Here is a 23,032-nt window from a genome sequence, read left to right as displayed (position 1 = left end):
TTCGTTAAAATGTTTAATTCAGCGACAATCACAGACAAGAGGTGTGCTTGTCTAGTAGCCATGGCTAAAGTGCTGCTATATAATGACACGTGACCCACTGTTACCCATCCCTTTGTTCTTTGCTCTGTGATTGATCTCCACCGATGTCCCGAGTCATATCAGTTGTGTTTGCGCAACTTTGCAACAAGGGGTAGTCATTTATTGTTCCAGACGATTCTTGTCATTATACATCCTAATACTGTAGTACAAAAGGGAAAGCGTGTCGTTTCGGTCTTCTCATGCGGACTCCTCAGTCAGCCACGCAAGCACGTGGGCTTTGTTCTCTTTCACCCACTTGAAGTTGGCTGTGGTCGTCTCAATAGCCTGCTCTAAGGTGCCCGTCGCTGAGCCAAAACCAACATAGAGGTTGTCTTCTTTGAATTTCTTAAGCTGCAGAGTAAAAAAAAAAAGATTTAGGGTCAGTCCTTGTCTTGTGTGTCTGAGTATATACCAGTATGGAGAGCAGTGTGGTTGCGCTCCTGTGAGCCGCATACCTCGTGCAATTCAAATTCTGTAGAGAATCTTTTTGTGATTCCACTGATGAGATTTGAGACGGAAAATGATCCCTTTCCATACCTGAAACAGAAATTTGATATGACGGCGGTGATTAGCAGAGGACAAACTTGGTTATCCTTCATGAACATAATTCATCCGATAAAATTCCTTGAAATAACAAGGTCCTCCAAGTAAAGGAAAAGTTTATTGCACCTTTATGGGAAGGCTTAAAAATAACTCATTACTCATGCTTTATTGCTGAAGATCTTATGAGTTCACTCTTGTTCAGAAAAGAACAACTAATGTGCGTTGGGAAAGACATATTTCAAGCTAAATTTCTCAGTACTTTGAGTTTTTCTTCTCATTTAATAAATGCTTTGAATTCAGAGTATTAAATATGTTCTTCCCCTTATTAATTCAAGGAGTGAGATCTTACTGTTGGAAGATGTAGCTCCATCTTTCTCTGACAAATTTCCAGGCCAACGGCAACCCCACAACATTTTGGGCAACATGCTGGATGGTGGAGGTGGTGTCTTGCTTGCGGATCTTAGTTGGGTCCACTGTGTATTCCAGATATCTGTACCAATCAAAGTTTTGATTGGTTAACAAAAATATTCATTCATTCTTTTCTATTTTTTCTGTTTAGGAAATATTATTTCATTCATTCATTCATCTTCTTAACTGCTTTGCCCGTTACCAGGTCGTAGGCCATGCTGGAGGCCTATCCCAGCAGTCAACGGGCGAGAGAGGCGGGGTGCACCTTGGACAAGCCGCCAGTTCAATCATTCTTACACACACACAGTCACACCTATGGACAACTTAGTGTAAGACAGCTGAAAGAAGATGAAATTAGGATTTTAAACACCTGGAGCATGTAAAGAGTGTTTTATGTTTCTTGGTATACAGTAAGATTACATTTACTGGAATAGTAGTCAGTTGAGACTGAATGTTTGTTCAGATGAAGATAATGTTAGGATGATTGTATAAACTGAGTCCATATTGTATGGATTAATCCCCAAAACAGTTTGTGCTAAAACAATGACTACAGTCATCTGATTTCAGCTGCCAAAAACACACAGCTGGAATGGATGTTGATGGACCTACTGGACAAACAGTCCAGCAGGTCTATCAACAAAACAGATTTGCATCGTTAAAAGGACACAAAACATGAACCAGGACAGATCAGAACTTGTCCAGTAGTATCTCACTGTTCCCGTAAATTATCACACACACGCAGAGACAGGTGACTGATTCACAAAGCTTGAATGAAGATGTTTCCATAAATTTGGATGCTGAACATGCCTATTCAAAAGCCAGGGTATTTTAGTGCAGGCCATGGCCGCCCTGAGCTTGGACACTTCGGATGCCAGAGTCGCATTCTTGAACATCATCCAGGCAAAGTCCCACTCCTCCACACCGCCAAAGGCTATGGCACTGCAGTAAACTGTGCTTTTCAGGTTGGGATGGATCCTGGTCAGAATCAAGTGAAACAACCATAGAATAAAAGAAATGAATGAGAAATATAGTGAGTAAGTACACTGGGGGGAAAAAAGAACAGAAAAAATGCAAGAAATATACTCAATTTGAAGAGAAAATAACTTGTTTCCAATTTAGAATTAAGAATTAAATGGTTAAGAATTAAATAAAAAGTGGAAAATAACTTTTAAAACAAGATAATTATTCTCACACTCCCACATCTGAGGTCTTAAAATATGGCCAGTAAAGAATGATTTATAGTTAATAATCCTAGTCAGATGAAGCCAAACAAAAGGGACAAAGACAGGCTCCACACAATCCTAAATCACAAAACAACACTTGAACTGGTCGGTGCTCACGGGTTGCGTTGCGGATCTTCCATCCACTGCCTGTACCAGCTTTCGATCAGCACCCTGCAACCCTCCACACCCATGCTGCAGGCCAGTCCAACGGCGGTTATCTGGTTATACCTGAGGAGGGTTCGTACAGAACAACATAGCACACGCTGACGCAGCAGCAACTGATATGTGGTGGAAAGATTAAGAATCTGAATCTAATATTGAATTGAGTTCAATTAGATACCAGTAAGTTGTAAAAACACATCTACGATAAGAATTCTTACTGGTCGGTGTGCCCTGCTGGTACTTTGGTCCAGTTTGCTGTTATTGTCTTGAAGTGCTCAAAGAGTGGTTGGATTTGTTTCCTGAGGTATGCCTACAATAAATACTGGCAGTTATTTTCTTTGTCCAGGTGTTATATTCTCAGAACCAGGATGAGCAGTATTTGTATTCATAGTGAAGCGGCATTAACCTGGAGGGAGCCATAGACCTCGGAGCGGTCAAACATGAGGATGTAGAAGTCAAAGTTTCTCAGCGCCGTCTCCCAGGGAATGTAGTCTCTTTCCTTGGACAGATACTTGGTTGTTTTCAATGCCAATGTTGTATTGATTATTTTGCCTCTACACAAAGGGGGAGGGGGGGGGGGGGGGGTACACCACAGTGTTCAACACACACTGATGAATGGAATGTATTACACTTTTATTATTTGTCACCTCGCCAGGTTGAACGCATCGTCTATTATCTGTGCTCTGTTCATGACTGATAAAGCCTGAAAGAAATGACACACAAAAACATGAATATATGAATGTTCAGATCGTCATACAAAAAACTCCAATCGTATTACTACATACATAACAGCCGGAACGTCTGTAAAAACAAGCATCATATACTATCCTGGTGTCTGTAGTTTCAGAAACCCACATTTAATAGTGGAATAATGACTTTAAAATTTAAAACTTACTGAAAATGCAATATGTAGGATATCATTTGTGAAAACTGCTACATTTCAGAGTACCGTAAACACACCGAATGAAAACTCTCTGCAGAAGAGGGAATGTGGCTGACCTTATGGTTGGTGTTGAGCAAAGACAGGAGTCGATCCCAGTTGCTGGGGTCATAGTTCACTCTGAAGTACCCGGATACATTGGTGTTCGCCAATAACCATTCCTCTCCTGACACTCTCATCCCACTGTTAATGTCTGGAAAATATGGAATACGGATAACTGGTATACTCACCTGATGCTGTGACCAGTGATTGTCTTCCCTCGATATGCAGCATACATGCTGTAACCATACCTGTCTTATGAAGGAGCCAGTATTGCTCCTGCTCCACACCTGTCTTCATCCATTTAATTGGGACAATCCAGGTGTAACTGGGCAGAAACAGGCAGTGAGTGAAAAAGTGGGACAGTGGTTTTCTGTCACGCCGGTGGTTTGACTAGATTATTGATGAGATCATTATTAACTATGCTACGTGTACTTATGACCGTAAGAGGACGACCCTACTGACTTTAATCACCCTCTTGCATACCTTCTAGCACCACCAGGTTCACATGACATTTTTCCCGGCAGCTATTGGATGGATTGCTAGGGAATTTGGTAAACAAGCTCATGTCATCAGGATGAATGGTGACAGCTTGGGTGGCATGCTCGGTTTGAAACTAGCACTACCCCAATTATAAAACAAAACAATACGTTAAATCATCCTGTTAAACATGAAAATCATTGCACGTGATAACGTCAGCGTGTTGGGTTCCCAATGTTAGCATTTAGCATCAGGCACCACTGCAGAGCCTGATAGAGCTTGTTTACAACTACAGTACAGAAGAGCTGAAGGAATCAGTCTCTGCATTGATCGTTTACACTGAACTTTCAGGATAAGGTGAAACTGATTGCTACTTGAACTCAGAGGGCCTGTCCACTACAGCGTCTGGATCCAGTAGGAAGTGATTCTGGGTGACGCGTCCGGTCCGGGTGTCAATGGTGACCAGTGGAAAGCCCATCTGAAGAGTCCAGTGGTTCATGATGTTGTGGACAGTGTCAGGAATACGTATATCTGGTGTGTTTTCAACTGCCTGACAATAAACAGAGCGTCAATAAATGTTAAGAAGAAGCACACACACACACACACACACACACACATCTATGAATGAGCACCATGCACGACACACAGACTGTAGTTATCTGCACTGACCTGTTGGAGGTGGTCCCACAGGTCCGTGTACACTGTGTTTTCAAAGGCAAATGTGATGAGATAAGACTGGGAAGATAAAGTTGTTCAAATGTCAACACACCACCCTTGTTACTATAATTAAAAATAGGTTTAATTCATCGTACAATACGTATTCATACACACAGACAGTGGCATTACAAGTGAGAACAACTCACACTAAGTCCTTTGGCAAACACAGGCTCAGTGAGGAACTCTGAGAGCATCCTGAGCACCGCTGCGCCCTGAAAATAACACAGAAACCACCAGCGCTTGGTTGCTTCTTGTCAACATCCCATAGCATCTTATAATATAACAAGAGTCTGCATCCAACCAAAAGGAAGCCTTCGCTTCCCCCAAAAGATCTCATATGGCTTTCCCAGATGGAATTTACATGAACAGAATCCACTAGAATCGAAATGATTTTAAATCCACTCTGACTCACAGTTATTGCGTTTGCGTTCATTTTTCATGGAGTAAAAAAAAAATTAATGTAATAGTCAAAATAATATGCAGAATATTACTGTCACCTATAAAGGTCGACATGTGCTGTATGTCAGACAGACCTTGCTGTACGAAATGACGTTGAACATCCCGGAGATCTGAGCAGAATCATTGACCTCTTCCTCTCGGCGGGACAGTGGGTGGGAAGATGCAAGGGCATCCACGGCAAACCCCTTGTGCACGTCATACAGTATGATCTGGTCTTTCTGCAGCCAAATAGAGACATGAGGTAGCACATGGCTTCTGATCTGTAGGTCTGAGGGAGTCGTTGATCGGTGGTTATGACGGTTCTAGCGTGGCTCTTACAATGTTCCAGGTGGGCTCAGCATAGTCAGCTCCAAGATACTCTACATATGATGCAAACCCCTCATTCAACCACAGGTCATTCCACCATTTCATAGTCACCAAGTTGCCAAACCACTAAAAAACACACAAAAAAGGATAGATAGTTATGAAAGAGCATGTTAAGATTCTGGCAAACATTATCTATAAAGTACCAATACATGATTTAGCCGGGGCTTCAAGGATCCAAAAGAACCAAAGAACTGGATATTGTAATATGTTTGTATTAGATCACTTTTGATGTCAAGTTTTGAATACATCTAAAAACACGTTTCTATAAATGATTTAGATATTTTATTATCTGTCTTCCGCTTTGCAAAGGGAGTACGCTGATTAAATACATCATGTATTCGTCTCAATGCCCAAGGGAGGACCTAGCTGAGTGTGCTCAAAATTGAATACAAACTTATTAGAACCCTTCATTCGAACATGCGCTACAGTCTTGTTCTCCCCATTATTCAAATTTGTGTAATGACAGTAATATTCCTACCATGTGTGCAAGTTCATGGGAGATTATGGCTATAATTCTCTGTTTGTTTCCAGTGGAGGATAAGATGGGGTCATAAAGCAGGGCCGTTTCTCTGTATGTCACCAGACCCCAGTTCTCCATGGCCCCAGCATTGAAGTCTGGCAGAGCGATCTGATCTGGTGAGGACATTCATGGTAAATCAGACGTGTCTTTAAAGAACTGAAGCAGTCAAGTCAATGTTTGGTTGTCCATTTGGTGTAAATGACTTAAAATGATGGTGAGGAAAGACATGAGGTTTGTATTTTAGTCATGACTCATGAGTAATTTACAAGTGGAATCTTTTAACCCATCGACGTAGGTACTGTATTTATCTAATTAGCTATGTAAATAACACCATAAACAAATTTTAATTAGGCTTATTGCTAAATTTATGATTTTTGTCCGCATTGGTTTTTGCTAAATAGCAAATGCTAGCATGACAACATTCTAAATTAAGTCCATTCTATTTGCATAGCACCATATTATATATAATTAAAAAAAAAACATAAACATTATCACGAGGCACTTTCCAAAACTTACAGGTGTACATTATACCAACAATCCCCAATGAGAAAGCACTTGGAGACAGCAACGAGGAAAAATGCTTTCAACAGGCAGAAACCTTGAGCGGAACCCAACAAAGTAGGAACTATAGCCATGCTCTCAGGATAACATTTTCTCTAATTATGCGGATACAGAGTGAATGTACCTGACTTGGAGAGAGGATATGCTACGTTGTAGTAATGTTCATAGAAGTGAAGGATTGGCCCTGTGACACTCAGAGCGTAATCACCGTGCCCGTCATCTATGGCTTTCCTTCGAGCCCAGATTCGGACCTGCAAAGAATTTTACTTCAGATTGATTCTAGAAGTAGTATGAACGTGGATAAGTAAACATTGTTAAATATATGTGGATAATCATGGAAGCTTTTATTTTTACTATCTAGTCAGTTCAACCCTGTTTTCTCTTTTGCCTCGGTGAACTTGGTGCTTATTTTCAAAGACCTTCTCTATTGCTGCTGTTAAAGTGGCTACACCAGCGTTTCCCATCAAAACAACAGCTTTTACTATTGCACAAATAGCCATTTCACTGCTGGAATTTTGGAGTGTCAAAAAATGTATGCCTTGTTACATAATCATTTTTTGCTTACAGCTGGTGGTAACACATTGTCTGCTTTGTAAGCTGTTTCAAAATGGAGATTCTTTTCTGGGGAGTGTGAAAAGAAACTGTTTTATATGCGTGGAACCACTATAGGTTTTTTAGACACAATTAAACTTCTGCCACCCAACAGATGCACAATGGAAAATGTTAATTTTGGTGACTCACAAGTTAAGTCGTCTACTTGTGCAGTAAAAACGTACTAACTCCTGGAAACCCAATTCTGCACGTTTGATCATGATCAATATTCCTAAAACGTACATCAGAATGACTCTGACCTGTTTTTTTATACAGGTTATTTGAACTAATTTTGAGCTTTCATCTTAATTCAACTGTAAGCTGACTATATTGGTATGTTTACAGACAGAGGGAACGAACGTTTCTTACCAACAAACTGTTGTTTTGGGTTGATTGAATATGAACAAAATCACAGACGATGAATGCCAGCAGATACGTGGACATTCTCTGTGTGCCCTCAAATGCAGTCAGTCTGACAGGAACGCCGTCAATGACATCACTTGTTGTGTCTGTCCAGAAAGGCGAAGAGGTACAGGTTGACACTCGGAATATTAAAAGGAAGTAGGTTATTTATCTTTTTTTTTTTTTTATAGTGGACCCATCTGTTACTTAACACAATTTTTTTCACAAAAATCTTTTTTAAATTCAAACCAGTCAAACATGGAGTCAAAAATTTAAATAGCTCATCCTGTTGTTGATCATATAAGTTTTACTTTATCCCACATTCCATAAGAAGGGATGGAAATTTAGAGATTAAAAAAAAGTTTGATAGGAGCGAATTTATGTGTTTCAAGAACAAACCAATTTCCCTGCCGTTGGACAGGGCCACTGTGGTTCTGTCGTGTATGATGGTGACATAGAAGATAGCTTTCATTGCTGGCTCGTCAAAACAGGGGAAGGCTTTCCTGGCATATGTTGCTTCCATCTGTGAGACAGCAACAACTCTGCGAAGTGTTCATGTTAAACATTAGCACAAAATGAACATCAACCATGCAAAATGAACTCCAGTCAGGGAAATGACCTCCAAGTAGCAAGACCACAATGACAGTGCACACCTATTTATGCCTTACTTTTATTTATTACGTCATTGCTTACTTCTTCACGCCATCCTCAAAGTATTCACTCCTGTAGAAGCCCTCCAGGTCATCTGCCAGCTCCCCCTGAAATGCAGTGTGTAGTTCATATGACGCTCCAACAGCTAGCGGGCTGCCGAGCTGAATAGCCAAATACTCTGTCTTCACAACAAGCCAAGCCTTTCGTATAGGGGGTGCAGCGGCTTCACCCAGACCCCTAAGATAAGCATGGTGCCCGTATAGGTTGGTGAGGTTCAACTTGTTGCAGTGGATGATAATTAGGTCTGTTTCCTTCACACATTTGAAGACCACCGACGAATGCCCAGTGAAGATAAAGAGGCCGTCCGCGTTGGACTTCAGCCGAGGCCACAGGGTCACATTGTAAAAGACGGGAACAAGGGAGTCTGGAAGCCTGTAAAGGTCCCACGGCTCCTTCTGGATGGAGCCAGGTGTAGGCATGGTAGTGTGCATGGTAGTGGTGCTGTCCGGTGCCCCACCCCCAGGCTTGTCTCGATCCTTGGATTTTTCTTTGTCATAAGCAATGGACAGACCTATAATTGTAGCCAGAGAAATGGTCGTCAATACAAGCAGGCCGATGACCACATTTTTGCTGAGATAGTAGACTTTTCCCATGTCCACTGGAACTAGATCACTGTGGGGTCTGAGTCTGTGTTTGTCCAGGACAGCAGGGCTGCTCCCTTCCCAGTTGATGGTTGAGCTATTAATGTGGCAAAAAACACATCTTCATAGCACCTAAAGAGAAACGAAACAGATAGGAAGACTTTGGTCGGTCACTCTGCAGCTCCTAAATATGTACAGGTTAAGTAACAGACTCACTAAATATTGGCTTAGAGTTTAAGTTTTATTGTGACAAGGGGAAACAATTTCAGTACTTTTTAAAGTGAATTCATTGTTACATCACAGTAATTTAATTTAATTTGCTAAAGCACACAATTTCCATTATGTGGCACCAATAATATTTGCTAATTGTACTGTATATCGTTTTGGCTGTCCAGAACGGATCCAGCAAAGCTCACGGAGCACTTTTGTAATCATGAACTAATTATGGATTTAATTGTAACCAGAATTTTTTAGTGAAGGTCTGTCTTTCTTTGCTACGTTTGCAGGCTTTTGTCCTGCAGTATATTTCCTTGTAACACATTTTTCAATTGTCTTAATTCTTGTGTGTATGTCATTTATTTTTTTAAACAAAAATCACTCGTAGATGGTTAAAACGCACCACTTTTTACAATACTGCCACCCAAGGCTGGAACTGCTTGACTCCTGCCCTCAAAACATACACCTCTTTGGCCTTCTTTAAAACAGCCCTGAAAATTCACCTTTCAGGGGGGCAGAAACAGAGATAGTCACCACGACTCTCTCCGAATCAATCCCCATCCCCCTTAACTTGCCCCCATTCCCCCCTTTTTTTCTCCACCTATGTTGTACATATTATGTGTCGTGAGCTCTAGCTTCTATAAGACACATTTTCTCATGATTTTCTACCATTTTATTGAAAAAAGACTCCAAAGATGAAAAGTTCAATGAATCCTTCATGCGCCAACAAAAGAAAACTAATTATCCTCCATGCTTGCCACCCCCCCACCCTACGGGAGGCACCGCCACATTAAGTGACATCCCAGACCATCACACTGGAGTGAAAGTGGGTTATGAGACCAAACAAAGGAGTCTACATTGATGCTGTCAGGGTACAGCAATGTAGATACCTCATTGGACGCTTCCGTCAACCCCATATCGTCATTGGGAGGAGCAAATATGGCCTGAGAGCAATAGAAGTCACAGGAGAGGATAATAAAGTTTACATCTTTCAATGAATTACAGACAATTCTTATTATATGCCAGGGTTCATGACGCATGAATGAATCCAGCTACCAGCGCTTTTCATCCAAAACATGGAAACCCCTGTATATTCTCAGCTGTGCGTAGTTATCCTCAGAACTAGTCCTGGAGTTGCTTCCTACTGCTGTCTTTTTCTGTGTGCTTTGGTATGACCTCACACCGACCTGCCCAGCCGGCGGCGCTGCCCCTAACCCGGTCAGTCTTCACACCTTCATTCCACAACGCCTTCCAATAGAAGCTCATAAAGCTTCGCCTCACCTTTGTGTCCTTGTCTTGCACTTGGGTCCACTTTGCAAACACACCACAAGGCACAAGCTGAGCCTCTGCCATGAGGTGCCACACAGTTTGTGGGATTTAGTTAAATCTTAAACACACCAACGTTCAAAAGTGTTTTCCAATCCACACGTCATTACCAACTAATCTGAACTGATCTAAAACAGTTTTGAAAATGTTGCAAATGGGAATATTCATTCTAAATGCACACATATAATTTATCCTTATTTCAGAATTTGTCCACACAAATGTTTGGGTTACGGCAGCACGGTGGCGCAGTGGTAAGCGCTGTTGCCTCACATCAAGGCCACAGTTTGAATCCAACTTGCGGCCTTTCTGTGAGGAGTTTGCATGTTCTCCCCGTGTCTGCGCGGGTTCTCTGGCTTCCTCCCACCAAAACATGCACATTAGGTTAATTTGTTACACTAAATTGTCCATAAGTGTGTGTGTGTGTGTGAATGATCATCTGTCTGCGATGAACTGGCGGCTTGTCCAGGGTGTACCATGCCTCTGTCCAGACCCGGTAACGGACAAAGCGGTTCAGAAGATGAATGAACTTTTGAGTTATTCTACCTGTACATAATGACTTTACCTTCACCATCCGCTCTGTGTGGCGTCAGCGCCATCCTGAATATTCTAGTTTTAGCCAGCTGAAGGAAGTGCAGAAATTACAAGCCAAAGAGCCAGAACCAGAAACACACTCATGATGACAGACAAGCACTAAATCTACACAAGAGCCAAGAAGTCACTCCGAGGCCTCATGAATGATCTCCTGGTTAAAGCAACAAGAATTAAAAATGTGTTACCTATTGCACTGCTAACTTTGCATGAACTGTATTTCAGAGGGTTTATTCTGTCTATAGTGCATTTTTAATCAGTTTGCAAACTGTCATGGAAGTACATTTTTGACACAGATGACATCTGAGTAATCATTTCCGATAGAAAAGCTAGACATGTTGTAGAGCCAATATACGGTCTTTGCTGTGGGACATTAGAAATCCTTTTGTTTTGTAGGAAACCACACAAAAGAAGAGACTCCGCCATGCAGCATGTTTGATAAAAGTGTCAAACGTGATGGAAACTGTACATACCAGAACTTGGGCAGCTGGATGTCATCAGCAAGCTCAGATTTTAGTCTGAATGAGATGCAGAAGTTGAGCTGGAATGATCCTGGCCGATCTGAAACATCGGCTGCATCTGTGAGGGCGGAGTTGGGAGGTGGAAATACTCACCACAGGTTTTTCTGGGGATGTAGGGAGGGAACAATTGCCTTGACTACCTTCCCTAAAAAATATTTTAAAAAAGAAATATTTAAACTGGAAAGGACGGGGCTTGAAAGAATGTGGGTTTATCAACAAGGCTGCAACCCCATCGTGGCAGAGCAGAAAGAGCTGAGTGGTCACAACCAAACTACTTATGAGGAGGAAAGATATCAGCTGATTTGAGCTGTTAGACAAAAAAGGCAACGTCAAGGAGATTTGATTTTATTTCATTTAGGAATGTTTTTGAAACATATTTCCTTGAGGAAATCAACAAACTTCATGGAAAACCCCGGAGCAGCGTATGGCTTAACCAAATCCTATCACACGTTACTACAAAACACCAAGTAAGACACAAAAATACTTTACACAAACAAATAAAGACACGAAAAGGAGAACAAGAGCCTCTCAAACTGAGTGTTGCAAGTAGCAAGATACCGTCACAGCACATTAAAATGGCTCGAACATCTTTAACATTCGTTGAATGGGACCATTTCTGCACTCAGGAGAACAGCATCACCCAAAAGGCTACAGCGATCCCAGGCATGATTTATCAGAGAAAGAAAAAGAAAAGCGAGTCGAAGCCCAGACTATACGGACACACACTGGGAACACGGGACCCAGAGTAGTTTGAATAATTGTGACCTAATGCAGATGCCAAAGGAGAAAGCTCCGTGGCCAGGAAGCGTTTTCAAACCTTGGACGAGTCAAACTCTGAAGGAAAGTCAGAGGTGTTGGACAGAAACAGTCACCGGAACGACGGATTGTTTTTCTTTTGGAAAAATCTGGAAATCAACTTGGAAAGAAAAGACAGCAAGAAGAGCATAATACACACGGATGTAAATATTCCCACTGATGCTTTACAGAATTTACTTTACATTATTGTGCAAATCTTTCAACTTTAGTCATCTCTACATCGTTCACAAGCAGAACTCTAAAACAGGTCACAGCTGAGCTCCTGTTCATGTGAAAAGATGAGAAGAGAGCGAGCTTTTGCGGCTCCAAGATGGACGTCTAAAAAGGTTTTCGCCACGTTAAAAACAGAAGCGAGTGAAGGGGCGCTGCACCAGTAGCACACCAGCCCTGCTCCGCTGGAATGCTCCTCAGAATGGGGAGAGGCTCGGCACTTTGATGTTGATGTCTCCGATGTTGATGTTGCGGGGAATCTCAGGCAGGTTCATGTTCTTCACGGCAGAGACGGCGCGAGCGGGGGCCGCCGATAGCCCTCCCTGTCAAAATAAAAGAACATGGAAGAAACCTTTGTTTTTGTCTTTATCTTAAGAAAGAAGGCGTTTAAGAACAATGCAGAGTTTCGAAAGCATGTCATGAAATTAAGAACTTGCCTCGTTCCATAGTACATTGTGTGTTCTATGTTCTCAAAAAGTGTCTAAACAAGACATGTAACACACATTTGACTGCTCGACTTTAACAGGATTAAACATTTTGGAAAATGTGCTTTTTCACTTTTGTAGAAACTTCAGTCCAGACCTGCGTCATATTTATTGTACAGACATGAATTCTCGAAACCCACTCATGCAGAAAAGAGAATATACTCATCGGCCACTTTATCGCTCGCCTGCTTGCAAAAGCATATTTGGAATCAACCAATCACGTGGCAGCAACTCAATGCCCTGCTGTTTAGGCCCGTAAACAAGGTCAAGACTATCAAGCTGCCGTCCAAACTGAGCATCAGAATGGAGGAGAAAGGTGACTTGGGATACGGTATGGTTGTTGGTGCCAGAGAGGCTGTTGTGAGCGCACAGCTGATGCGCAGCGCACAAAAACAAAATCCAACCTGAATTGAAAATAAAAGAAACACGTAAAAATTCATCCTGTGCTACTTTTCAATGTGAGCCAGTGAGTGACCGGTGACCGGCTGCTGCAGCTAACGATGAGAGTCACGTGCGTCTAATCGACGCCATCGACGGCCGTCCTCATGCGCCGCCGCCACAGGTGTTTGAGCAAACAAAGCGGCGTGGCTGATGAGGAGTGAAGACGCGCTTATGATGCGACGTGCTGCTGATGTTGACCCTTTATTTACATAATAATTACAAGACAAACGGGCAGTGAGGTCATCTCAGCACGCCAGAGTGAAAAGGAGATGCAATTCTTTAACACTAGAACGACCAAGGCAGTCATTTGGACTGCTTTCAAAATTTGCAACGTTATAACTTGGATTAAAAAAAAATATATGTACCAATGGGATCCTGACTTTTCCTAAATGTGTGTATATATTATTATAACATTGTTTTATACTACCTCGACTGACCATAGCAGTCAGATTGACTGCGTGCGTTTTACAGGGCGTCACGTGTCACTCTTTGCTACATAGTCCTGCTCTTTCTCCTGCTCTATTGTCTGTTTGTTTTTTAGGCTCTGTGAAGCTAAAACCTCGTTATAGCTTCACTCTTAACCCAAAAGAGACAAAAATGACAAGTAGAAATAAAACGAAAGTTATGGAGGCTTTAGCCTTGCTTCAGAGCCTTAGTGAGGAAGACTCTGATGGACGGTGGCCAGTCGTCCCGCATCGTGCGGGATTGCATAGCATTTTTATCTCAAATCCGGCATCACGCAAATAAGCAAAGAAAATTGGCATCGCAACAGCAGAGTGTCTTCAGTTGGCTGGCCAACATTTTACAGCATTTTGTAAATTTCATAATAGTTAATAATTATCATTGTTAAGGTCTAATGATGACACCAACCTGTTTTGAAAGGAGGATACATTGTAAGAAAAAAGGACACGTGTCAAATGTCACAAGGTGGTGCGTGGGAGCTGCACGGGGGGGGGGGTTTACCTGTGTTCACTGTGAGTGATTGTGAGCCATAAGCAAAGAAAATTGGCATCGCAACAGCAGAGTGTTACTTTGTAAAGTTCCGAACAGTTAATAATTATCTAATGATGTGTCTAATGATGACACCAACCTGTTTTGAAAGTTTTTTGTATATGTGGTGGATGACCTCTCACGTAAACTTTCTGACTTTAATTACAAAGTGAATGGTGACCGGTGCAGCTGCATGGGAAGGAAAATAAACACATTCATCCATTTGAGAATCTATGGCGTGTACACACACACACACACACACACACAAGATGATCCACACCAACGGCGCATTCACACAAATCACTCTACGGCCCAAAACACGCAAAAACAATGGCATGGCCTTTAAATGTGCCCACTAGACTAACCTCCGACTTCTCCATGCGGTTCTGCACTTCGACCTGTGCTACGATCTCATTCATGTTGGTCTCCAGCACCATGCCACCCATCACCACCTCCTGCAGGATATAATGGACCTACAAACACAAAACAGCAGCTGATATAGTCAAGTACACATACACCAGTATTTGGCAAGTTCAGTCAGTTTAGGCCTGACTGCAGCCAATGAACATTCAGAGGAAACTACTCAATGCTAGACAATTGTGTCAGAGAGAAGACTAAATAATACATACAATTAAAAAAAGATGGATTATAAAAAAACACCAATTGTGATCAGAGTTCATTGTCTGAGGCAGTGGGAAGTTTCGTGATGCATTTTTGAAATGATGTCTTCTCTAGCTGTGTTCATTACAGTCGAGACACAAGTCACAAAGAGCAGTCCTCTCTGGAGGACAGCTCTTAGGACCCACTGGGCAACACTTTCTACTTCTCTCTTAAGTTTAGATTTGTAAATTATTGTGAGAATCATGAGTCTCTCTTCTGTTGCAACCCTACTTTGTGTACTTTTCCATTCATAACGCTGTATTCTTAAATGTTCTTTTTAAGGGGGGGGAATATAGCAGCAATTGCTGCATGAAGTAAAACAAAGAAATGAGAAGAATTAAATTGCCTAAATCTCTCATGTCCGTGTAAATCTATTTTAAATCTCTGTGTAAAAATTAAATTTTGTTATGTGTTCAGTTTTGTTGCACTCGAGGAGCATCCTCAGAGTGAAGGGTTTTCGGTCTAGTAGAAATATTTCCACGGTTCATCTTGGAACATTCCTCAGGCCAAGCCCCGCTGCACCACATGAAATCGATTTCCTGCTGAGAAAATTCAATCAAGATGGCCGTAGATGCCCCGATTAGTTTCCAGCAATGCTTCCAGCTCCAGCTCAGGAGACCTTGTTGGAGCCTGAAACCGACAGAGCTAAAAACCTTTTTCTAAATTAATTATCCTATAAAAGCCCCTAGAGGAGAAACTTCTTGTCTCCATCATTCCTTGAATACATTCCAAACTAAATACATCCCTCCGACGGTGTAGATTTCACTCCAGAGGCTAAAAAGTAAATGAAGTATTTCAGCTCTGTGGAATTTGTCAGCCACGTTCAGGACTGGCGCCATGTATGATAGGCAGTCAAAGTTACAAATGTTGCTCACAGGACACAGACAGAAGAGACACATAACGGGAATGCAGATGTTCCTGAAAGGCAGCAGGATCACCGGAAAAGGGCCGTCAACGTGCAGCTCATTCATAAAGTTCTCTCTATCTCTAAACATAAAACTCTGCTCACCACAACTTTATTTATCACTTAAGACAAACAGTTTGGAGTTCAAATACAGTTAAAGCATACATTCAGCATCAAGACGGAAAACCTGAAACAATTGATTGGAACAAACAGAAAAGGTTCTAACCAGTCTGCACCCACCTTGTCCATGTGGAATATGAGGTCCAGTTCACAGACGTTTTCAAAGCATTTATCAAGCGTTTCCACAAACACCTGCAATGGACAGGATTGGGACGATTAATTGTGACATTTGTCAAATAAATGTCCATGGGAAGCATTTTGGAGATTAAGACGAACGATGAACTTTGAGGACATAACAAATGCTGGAATGTAGTCAAGAAGCTGTCTAAACAGTTCTTATGAGATAAGTGACGAAAGATGATGACGACGAAAACCTGCTAATAGTCAGTGGTTTGTTTGACTTAAGCTTTATACATACACGAAAAACTGGTGACCGACTTTGGACTATAGTATTGACTACAATAAGGATGAGGTGATAAAGTTGGATCAACGCAAGCATTTGGGTTTCATGCAGACAAAAGGAGTGTTAGGGACATATTTGTGAAACCGTACCAAGTACTTCAGAGTAATATTCAATCTTTATCACCAAGCATGTGCTCGTTTTTGCGTACCACAATTCTCCTTTACTGCTGGTAAGACCTGACGTCGGTGATGAGCGGAAGAACTGAGCATGCCGAGTCGCTTGCTACATAAAGCTGATGTTGCTTAACATTTTAAGGCAACTAACTATTTTGTGTGAGGATGAGTTATGTTTCTCATGAGCTGCCAAAAGTACAAGTACAACAAAATGTCCCCACATGCACAATGTTCAGATTAAAAAGGACGTATCAGCTCTCCCAGAGATAACTTCATTTTATCTGCCTGTATGGCCAGCATCCATGATGTCAGTGTTTCCTTGTTTCACATTTTATGAGTTCTTATCTGTATCTGCTTCATTTAGAACGTTTTCCACAGCAGAGCAGGTTTCAGTTCTCAGATCAGCAGTGCTGACATGAAGCAGTAAGGAGGCAATGAATTAAAAGAAGACAAATCTTAAAAGCTTTCCCCAACAAATTAATAAATGAATAGCGCATAATGTAATGGGAAGAATGGTTTTCATTACGTCAAAGGAAAGAAAAGGTGTCTTCTTCCGAGGCTAGACCATTGCGTGAACAGAGGGTTGTTGTGGAAAAGAGGAAATATTGTTTTACAAATCAGAAATGTAAATAAAGCAGTAGAAAAAATAAAACTGACCTGAATGAGGTCCAGGATGCCAAGTTCACTCTCAGACGAGTCCACGCAGAAGACAAAGTAAAGAGTTGCATAGTGTCGGTAAATCAGCTTGTAGTCTGAGCCACCTATAAGACTGTAAGCAGGAAAAAAAAAGGTTCATTTAGAGGAAAACGCAGGTCTGGCTTTGTGTCGTGTTTCCAAATGAGTTAGATTAAATTTGACAAATAAATGACTACATGCTATGAAGTTAATTTCTGGGACTTTGCCTCCCTCTATTGGTCAAATACGTGATGCTGCTTCTGAAGGCAGCTGCTGATGGGTGACTTCACCAAATTGAGAAAAGTGGCTCACAGTGGCTTACAGAAAGCTCATAGCGCTAATACGTCTTTGTCAACATGAAATTAAGGGAGTAATTCATGCCACCAAAAACATATTTATTCTCTGCTGTTGATCCACAGCCCCAGTCTACCTGCCGATGTACCCTTGATCACGATACTTGACCCCAGCTTACTTCCCAAGTGCCTAGCTGCCCACTGCTCCTCAGGGATAGAATTCCCCTCCCAAGATCAATACTACTCGTGTGTTATTCATACAATCAGAGCAAAAAGTTTTACTTGCCTCCCACCCTCCAGGAAGTTGCAGACATTGTCATCTCTTTTAGATACCAAGTGAAACGTCTCCCGAATTATCTGCTGCTGCATGTCCTCCGCCTGCAGGAAAACACGTCAACAATTCTAGGAAATGTAGACTCTACAGACACCAAACCATTATTTACAGTCAGTGTTGCTTTTAGTTACCGGTAGTTGATAGAGAAAAATACAGTAGCATGCAAATTGCACAGGAACCTTTTGAGACCATGAGCCGGAAACATGTCTCACATTTATCAAGTATTTTTTCCTTTCATGCATTCTGAAACTCTCACAGGTGAGCGACATAATAACAGACACACCTCATTCATTTTTAGATCCGATTGATAAGATCCTTGATAAGTGAAATTAAAATGAAGAAATAAAGATTTCTGACAGTCACAAAGCATAACAATCCACCTGTACTTAATGCATTTAAACCAACAAACAGTAATAATGTTAGAGATCTCACGCAGACGTATCTCACCAGACAGAAATGTAATAAAATCAGGTTGTTATGATCCTGACTCTTTGTGCTCAGACTGGGCAGCAAAGAGGTGCAGTGTGTAGTGCTGTAGCACCCAGGAAGGAGGTTCCGTGTTCGATTCCTCTCTGTGAGGCGTTTCTATGTTCTTCCCGAGTCTGCGTGGTTTCTTCGGCTTCCTCCCGCCTCCAATAACTGCTTAGGTGAATTGGTCGACAACAAATTGTCCGAAGGTGTGTGTGTGAGCATACATGTTGTTTGACCTGGGATAGGCTCCAGCAGACCCATGACCCACAGAGCAGACAATTGTAATTGTTTCGTCTACAAGAAAATGGATGAATTGATGGATTCTGAAAGGCCTAAACGGTTTGTGTCTGCAGTCTGAAGATAAAAAGACAGGTATGGAATATTGCGAAGATAATGTTTAACCCTAACTAGCTCTAGTCTGGTTTATACTGCATAGGATTATATGCGGTCTTAACAAATGCCTTTTTACCTGAACTGGGAGGAAGATGAAATAAAACACTATCTGGATCGCTCCTCTTATGCTACAATCACTCAAAACGAGCAACAACTAACTCTTGAGTTGGAACTAGGCCGCTGCCACACACGATAGACAACGCACTTGTCTTGTTCTTGATGACTTAACAGTTAAAGGATAATTATTAGCAACAATCATCCAACACAGCTAGCTAAAAAGAAAAGATCACAGGGAAAGCGAATGTTAATAATCAAATAGCAAAAGTACTTACAAAATACTGATAAAATCTGATCAGCCTTGGCTTTCCGTGGTTGTTAAATATCAAGATGGCTTTAATCATGTCTACTTCTTGGGCTTATCAAGTCGCAGTGTGACGTAATGATTAAAATATCGAGACTGTCTGTTTAGTGGTTTTAGCGCTGCGCTTCTCGTTCTTCCAGCTGCCGGATGTCTCAAGTTTACATCCGGTTGTGTTGCCACACCGAGTAGCCGACCCTGAACAAACACTTCCAATCGTAGTTCCGGAAGGGTCATCGAGTTCAATCACGTGTGTTCACAAACTGATTACGATCAGTCTTCCAGTAGAATGCGGGTGAACGTCATGTGTTGATTTCAGGATGCTCTAAAAAGTACTGGAGCGTGTTGAAAGAAATTGGCACACAGTGATGTGGAATTTAAAGCCTTCGTCTCGGTTTCTGACCATTCCGTTTTGGTGACTGATATTGTAAGACGCCAACACCCAGGATCACCATAAATGATCCGAGATGCTGGTTTCTAAAATAAATGTACCGATAAGATCAAAACCAGAAGAGAGCTCGAAACTGGGGTGGTAATTAACAACGTTAAATGGCAAAAAGTTATTTTAAAATACTGTGTTGGGCAGAGATGTGGCTGGATGTACGTGAAAATTTGTAACATAAATTGTGACAAATTCCCTCAAATCAATCTCATAGAACACAGGCAGTGCATTGTCTGTAATGTGTACCATTTGTTTAAAAAAAATCTTTCTTTATTCTGTCTTTATTTTGGAAAGCATAATAAATAGAGGGTCTCAGACTACCTGGGGTTTGTGTCACTTTGTTAAAGATGAAATATGTAGCATCATAAAGTTCATATCCCACAAATTTCTACAATGATGAGTGTGTTTCTCTTTTTGTCTTTTATTTAATATCTGACACAATGTTTCTATATTAGTACACCAGCATCTGAGGCACCATGTATTGCTCAACGCCTGTTCGCACCTTCAGGCTGCCTTGAAATCTCAGAGCAGCTGTATTCAATACAGTAGAAATTACTACGGGAGTCCTAACCTTCTGCCCGCTGACATAAAAATGTCATATTATTTCACAATTATTTTTTCAATAAACACTACTTGATATGCACAGTGGAAAAATCACACGTGAATTATCAGATGATTTACTGTGACATACATGCAGCATACTGGATCGTCGGCACTATAGAACACAGCAGTCCTGTGATATTATTGACACCTCTGGTTTTCCTACTTTGACAAATTGTCAGGAAGTACAGCAAAAATAATGAATGTGAATTTATCATTAACAGCATGTCAATGCAGAATTTTAAGTTTATATGATGCACTGTAGGGGTGGTTCCCAAAAACCACACGTGCATAATTTAATAACAGTAAAAATGTATTTATATAAGCTAATTATTTCTTAACGTAATAAAAATTGGCATCTGTATAATTCAATTGTAGTTGCATACTTTTGAAAGGGGGAAGATACAAATAGGTTTTCTAATCCCAGATCACTGTATGATCATATAAACAACTCTTTCATGCCCAACTTGTCAGTTGTTGTTTCATCAAACGTAAGCTTGCTGCTGTGTGGTCTGCTGTCAGTATATCTGGGGTCTCTTGAGCAACAACCCAAGAACTAATTTTCAAAACAGGCCAACTGACATCCTGTATTGTGATCGACTCAGCAACATCAAAATGTCAGGCCACATTTCCCGCTCTGATTCCATGTCCATTACCGGTAATTCTCGTCATTAGTGCTGCACAGCCACCTGGGCTGTTGTCTGCATATCACCTATTATTTTCTCTCTAAATTCCCTTCCTCCTGCATGAGCACGGTGGAAAACAAACAGACGCTCATTAGCATGTGTGACCGGTTGGTGGTAAACAGGCTTATTTCCACATGAGTGCAGTGTGAGAATGGATTCCACCAGGACAGTCGAGGTAGGTGGGCCCGTCGGCTGCCTTCATGGGGACTTTAATAGGGACTTAACAAATGCAAGTGGACAGGCACAACATTCTCTGGAACAGGGAGGTCAGGTTGGTACAGTGAGCACTTGTTTGTGGGTGACTCACTGTATGTGGACTCTTGGGTGGCCACTGATATTCACTTCATTTGTAATGTGAATTTTTTTTTCCTCTCAGTGCTAATTGTTGGATTGTGACGGATGCCCAAATGCTGTCTGCCAGAGATGAGGTAATGTGCGGCGTTCAAATAATGCTTCTGTGCTCTAGTCTGTAATGTGATAAAAGCAGCCTGTAATTACAGGGATAATCAAAACCATCAGGGGGGTTCTATGGATGGTTTTGTTTACTGTGATTCTCTCAGAGCATCAAAGGATGCTGATTGAACTATTTTTTTGAGCACAGGGTTAAGACATAAAGCAATAATTGCAATTGTACCTGTCTAGGTCTCAAACAAAGAAAAGTTTAAAGTCATGTGACAATGTGTAAAACGCCCATATATGACATGTGCAAATGCAACTTTTCTCCATATCTATGAAGCTCAAGGCTGTAATATGATGTTCATTTTCTCCTAAGTCTTAAGAATTGTTTCAATCTTAGCAAACTAAACAAAGCCTAGGGTTAAAAGAAAAAAGAAATAAAGAAAAATCAGACAAAGCATCAAAACTGTCAGGATGACAGAACCTTCAGTATATCTGGTGCAGCCTTCTAGAGAACAAGAGATGCATAGAAAAAAATTATGTTTAGTGTTATATTATTATTTTCACAGTTTCCTTGGGGGAAAAAGTGTAGTTTCTACGTTTCACTCGTGCTTTAATTATTTTATTATGCTGGAGATTATAAATCAGCAGTTGGTTCCACCCCCCTCAAGATGGCAGCATTTTGGTTCCTTTCCAGGATCTCGGGTCGCATGAGTTGGTGTTTACCAAGCTCCTCAAGACACGACCACACGGGAGGAGGGATTTACTTCCCCAAATTTCTGATTTCTTTTCTGTGAAAATGTTCCATATATTTCACATTTTGATGTGGTCAAATTGTAGAACATTGATTGGACTAATAGGGATTATTAAAAAAATGTGATCGTTACCTCTGCCAAAGAGTGAATTAAAGAACCCTTCCGGATTTAAGAGAACGCATGGCTTGTTCCGAGTGGCATCCTATTTTATTTTATTAATTATCTGATTGAATTCTATTGCAGTTGGTTAAATTCTTAATAGCCTTGCAATAGCCTTTGTGGACAACATGTGTTGATGACAGGCCTAAAACACGAGACAGCGCATCATATGAAAACACGCCTGTAACAAATTAAGAGTGTAATTACAGCAGTCCCGAACGGACGCCGCCTTTCAGCCGTGTGTTCGTGAGGCCGAACATCCCTGGTCCTGGATCAGCATCCCGGATTTCCTTCGCACCGCGTCGTAAACAGAGTCTCTGCGGCTGTGATCAAAGAGGAGACTGGCGCTCCGACATCTCACTCTGTACAGATTTTGTATGCCATTTTGGCGCGTTGGAGTGTCGCAGGTGACAAATTACAAATTAATGATTTCGTGAAACTGGTAAACAATTGTGTTTACTGGCTGCTGGCCCACTGAATAACATTTACCTCTGGTATTCATGGGAGGAAAAATAACGCTGCGACATCTTATGCTTTGGCAATGAAAATGATAAAAAATGGAGACTGTGCGACACGGTTTAGCGTCTAAGGATCATTACACTACTTTCAATATTTAAACAGAACGATAAGGCTGATCTTAAGACGAGTGTCGGGCAAACCAGCAGTCACTATGGTAACTGTTCAACCTGCATTAGGGACACACACCGTCACAGACTGGAGGGCGGGGCAGAAGCTGGAGTGAGTCATCTTTTCAAATAGAGACGATCTCTGCGTACGGCGCCGTGTTTATAGTGAACACGAACACGGCGGGCTGCAGACTGGCCGGAGGGGACTAC

At 41.5% G+C, this 23,032-nt stretch overlaps 2 protein-coding genes across 2 annotated transcripts; both read right to left on the bottom strand.

The window, feature by feature from the left end:
* Positions 1-276: 276 nt before the first annotated feature.
* LOC137912637 (aminopeptidase N-like) lies at positions 277-8,793 on the bottom strand. Its single transcript, XM_068756774.1, has 20 exons — positions 8,183-8,793; positions 7,889-8,031; positions 7,457-7,596; positions 6,621-6,747; positions 5,894-6,048; positions 5,368-5,481; positions 5,124-5,267; positions 4,737-4,802; positions 4,543-4,608; positions 4,248-4,423; positions 3,645-3,721; positions 3,414-3,547; positions 3,062-3,117; positions 2,821-2,968; positions 2,633-2,724; positions 2,370-2,480; positions 1,837-2,004; positions 971-1,111; positions 534-615; positions 277-429 (listed from the first exon to the last, which is right to left on the bottom strand). Exons 1-20 carry the CDS (start codon positions 8,791-8,793, stop codon positions 277-279), a joined length of 2,904 nt encoding a protein of 967 aa, XP_068612875.1.
* Positions 8,794-11,820: 3,027 nt separating this feature from the next.
* LOC137912624 (AP-3 complex subunit sigma-2) lies at positions 11,821-19,201 on the bottom strand. The gene is made up of 6 exons (XM_068756762.1): positions 19,133-19,201; positions 17,889-17,980; positions 17,292-17,403; positions 16,179-16,250; positions 14,740-14,847; positions 11,821-12,781 (listed from the first exon to the last, which is right to left on the bottom strand). The coding sequence occupies exons 1-6, from the start codon at positions 19,199-19,201 to the stop codon at positions 12,656-12,658; spliced, it is 579 nt and encodes a 192-aa protein (XP_068612863.1). The 3' UTR covers positions 11,821-12,655.
* Positions 19,202-23,032: the final 3,831 nt, after the last annotated feature.

The sequence above is a fragment of the Brachionichthys hirsutus genome, unplaced genomic scaffold (genome assembly GCF_040956055.1).
Source record: "Brachionichthys hirsutus isolate HB-005 unplaced genomic scaffold, CSIRO-AGI_Bhir_v1 contig_202, whole genome shotgun sequence".
NCBI lineage: Eukaryota > Metazoa > Chordata > Actinopteri > Lophiiformes > Brachionichthyidae > Brachionichthys > Brachionichthys hirsutus.
This window is presented reverse-complemented; position numbering and strand designations above follow the sequence as displayed.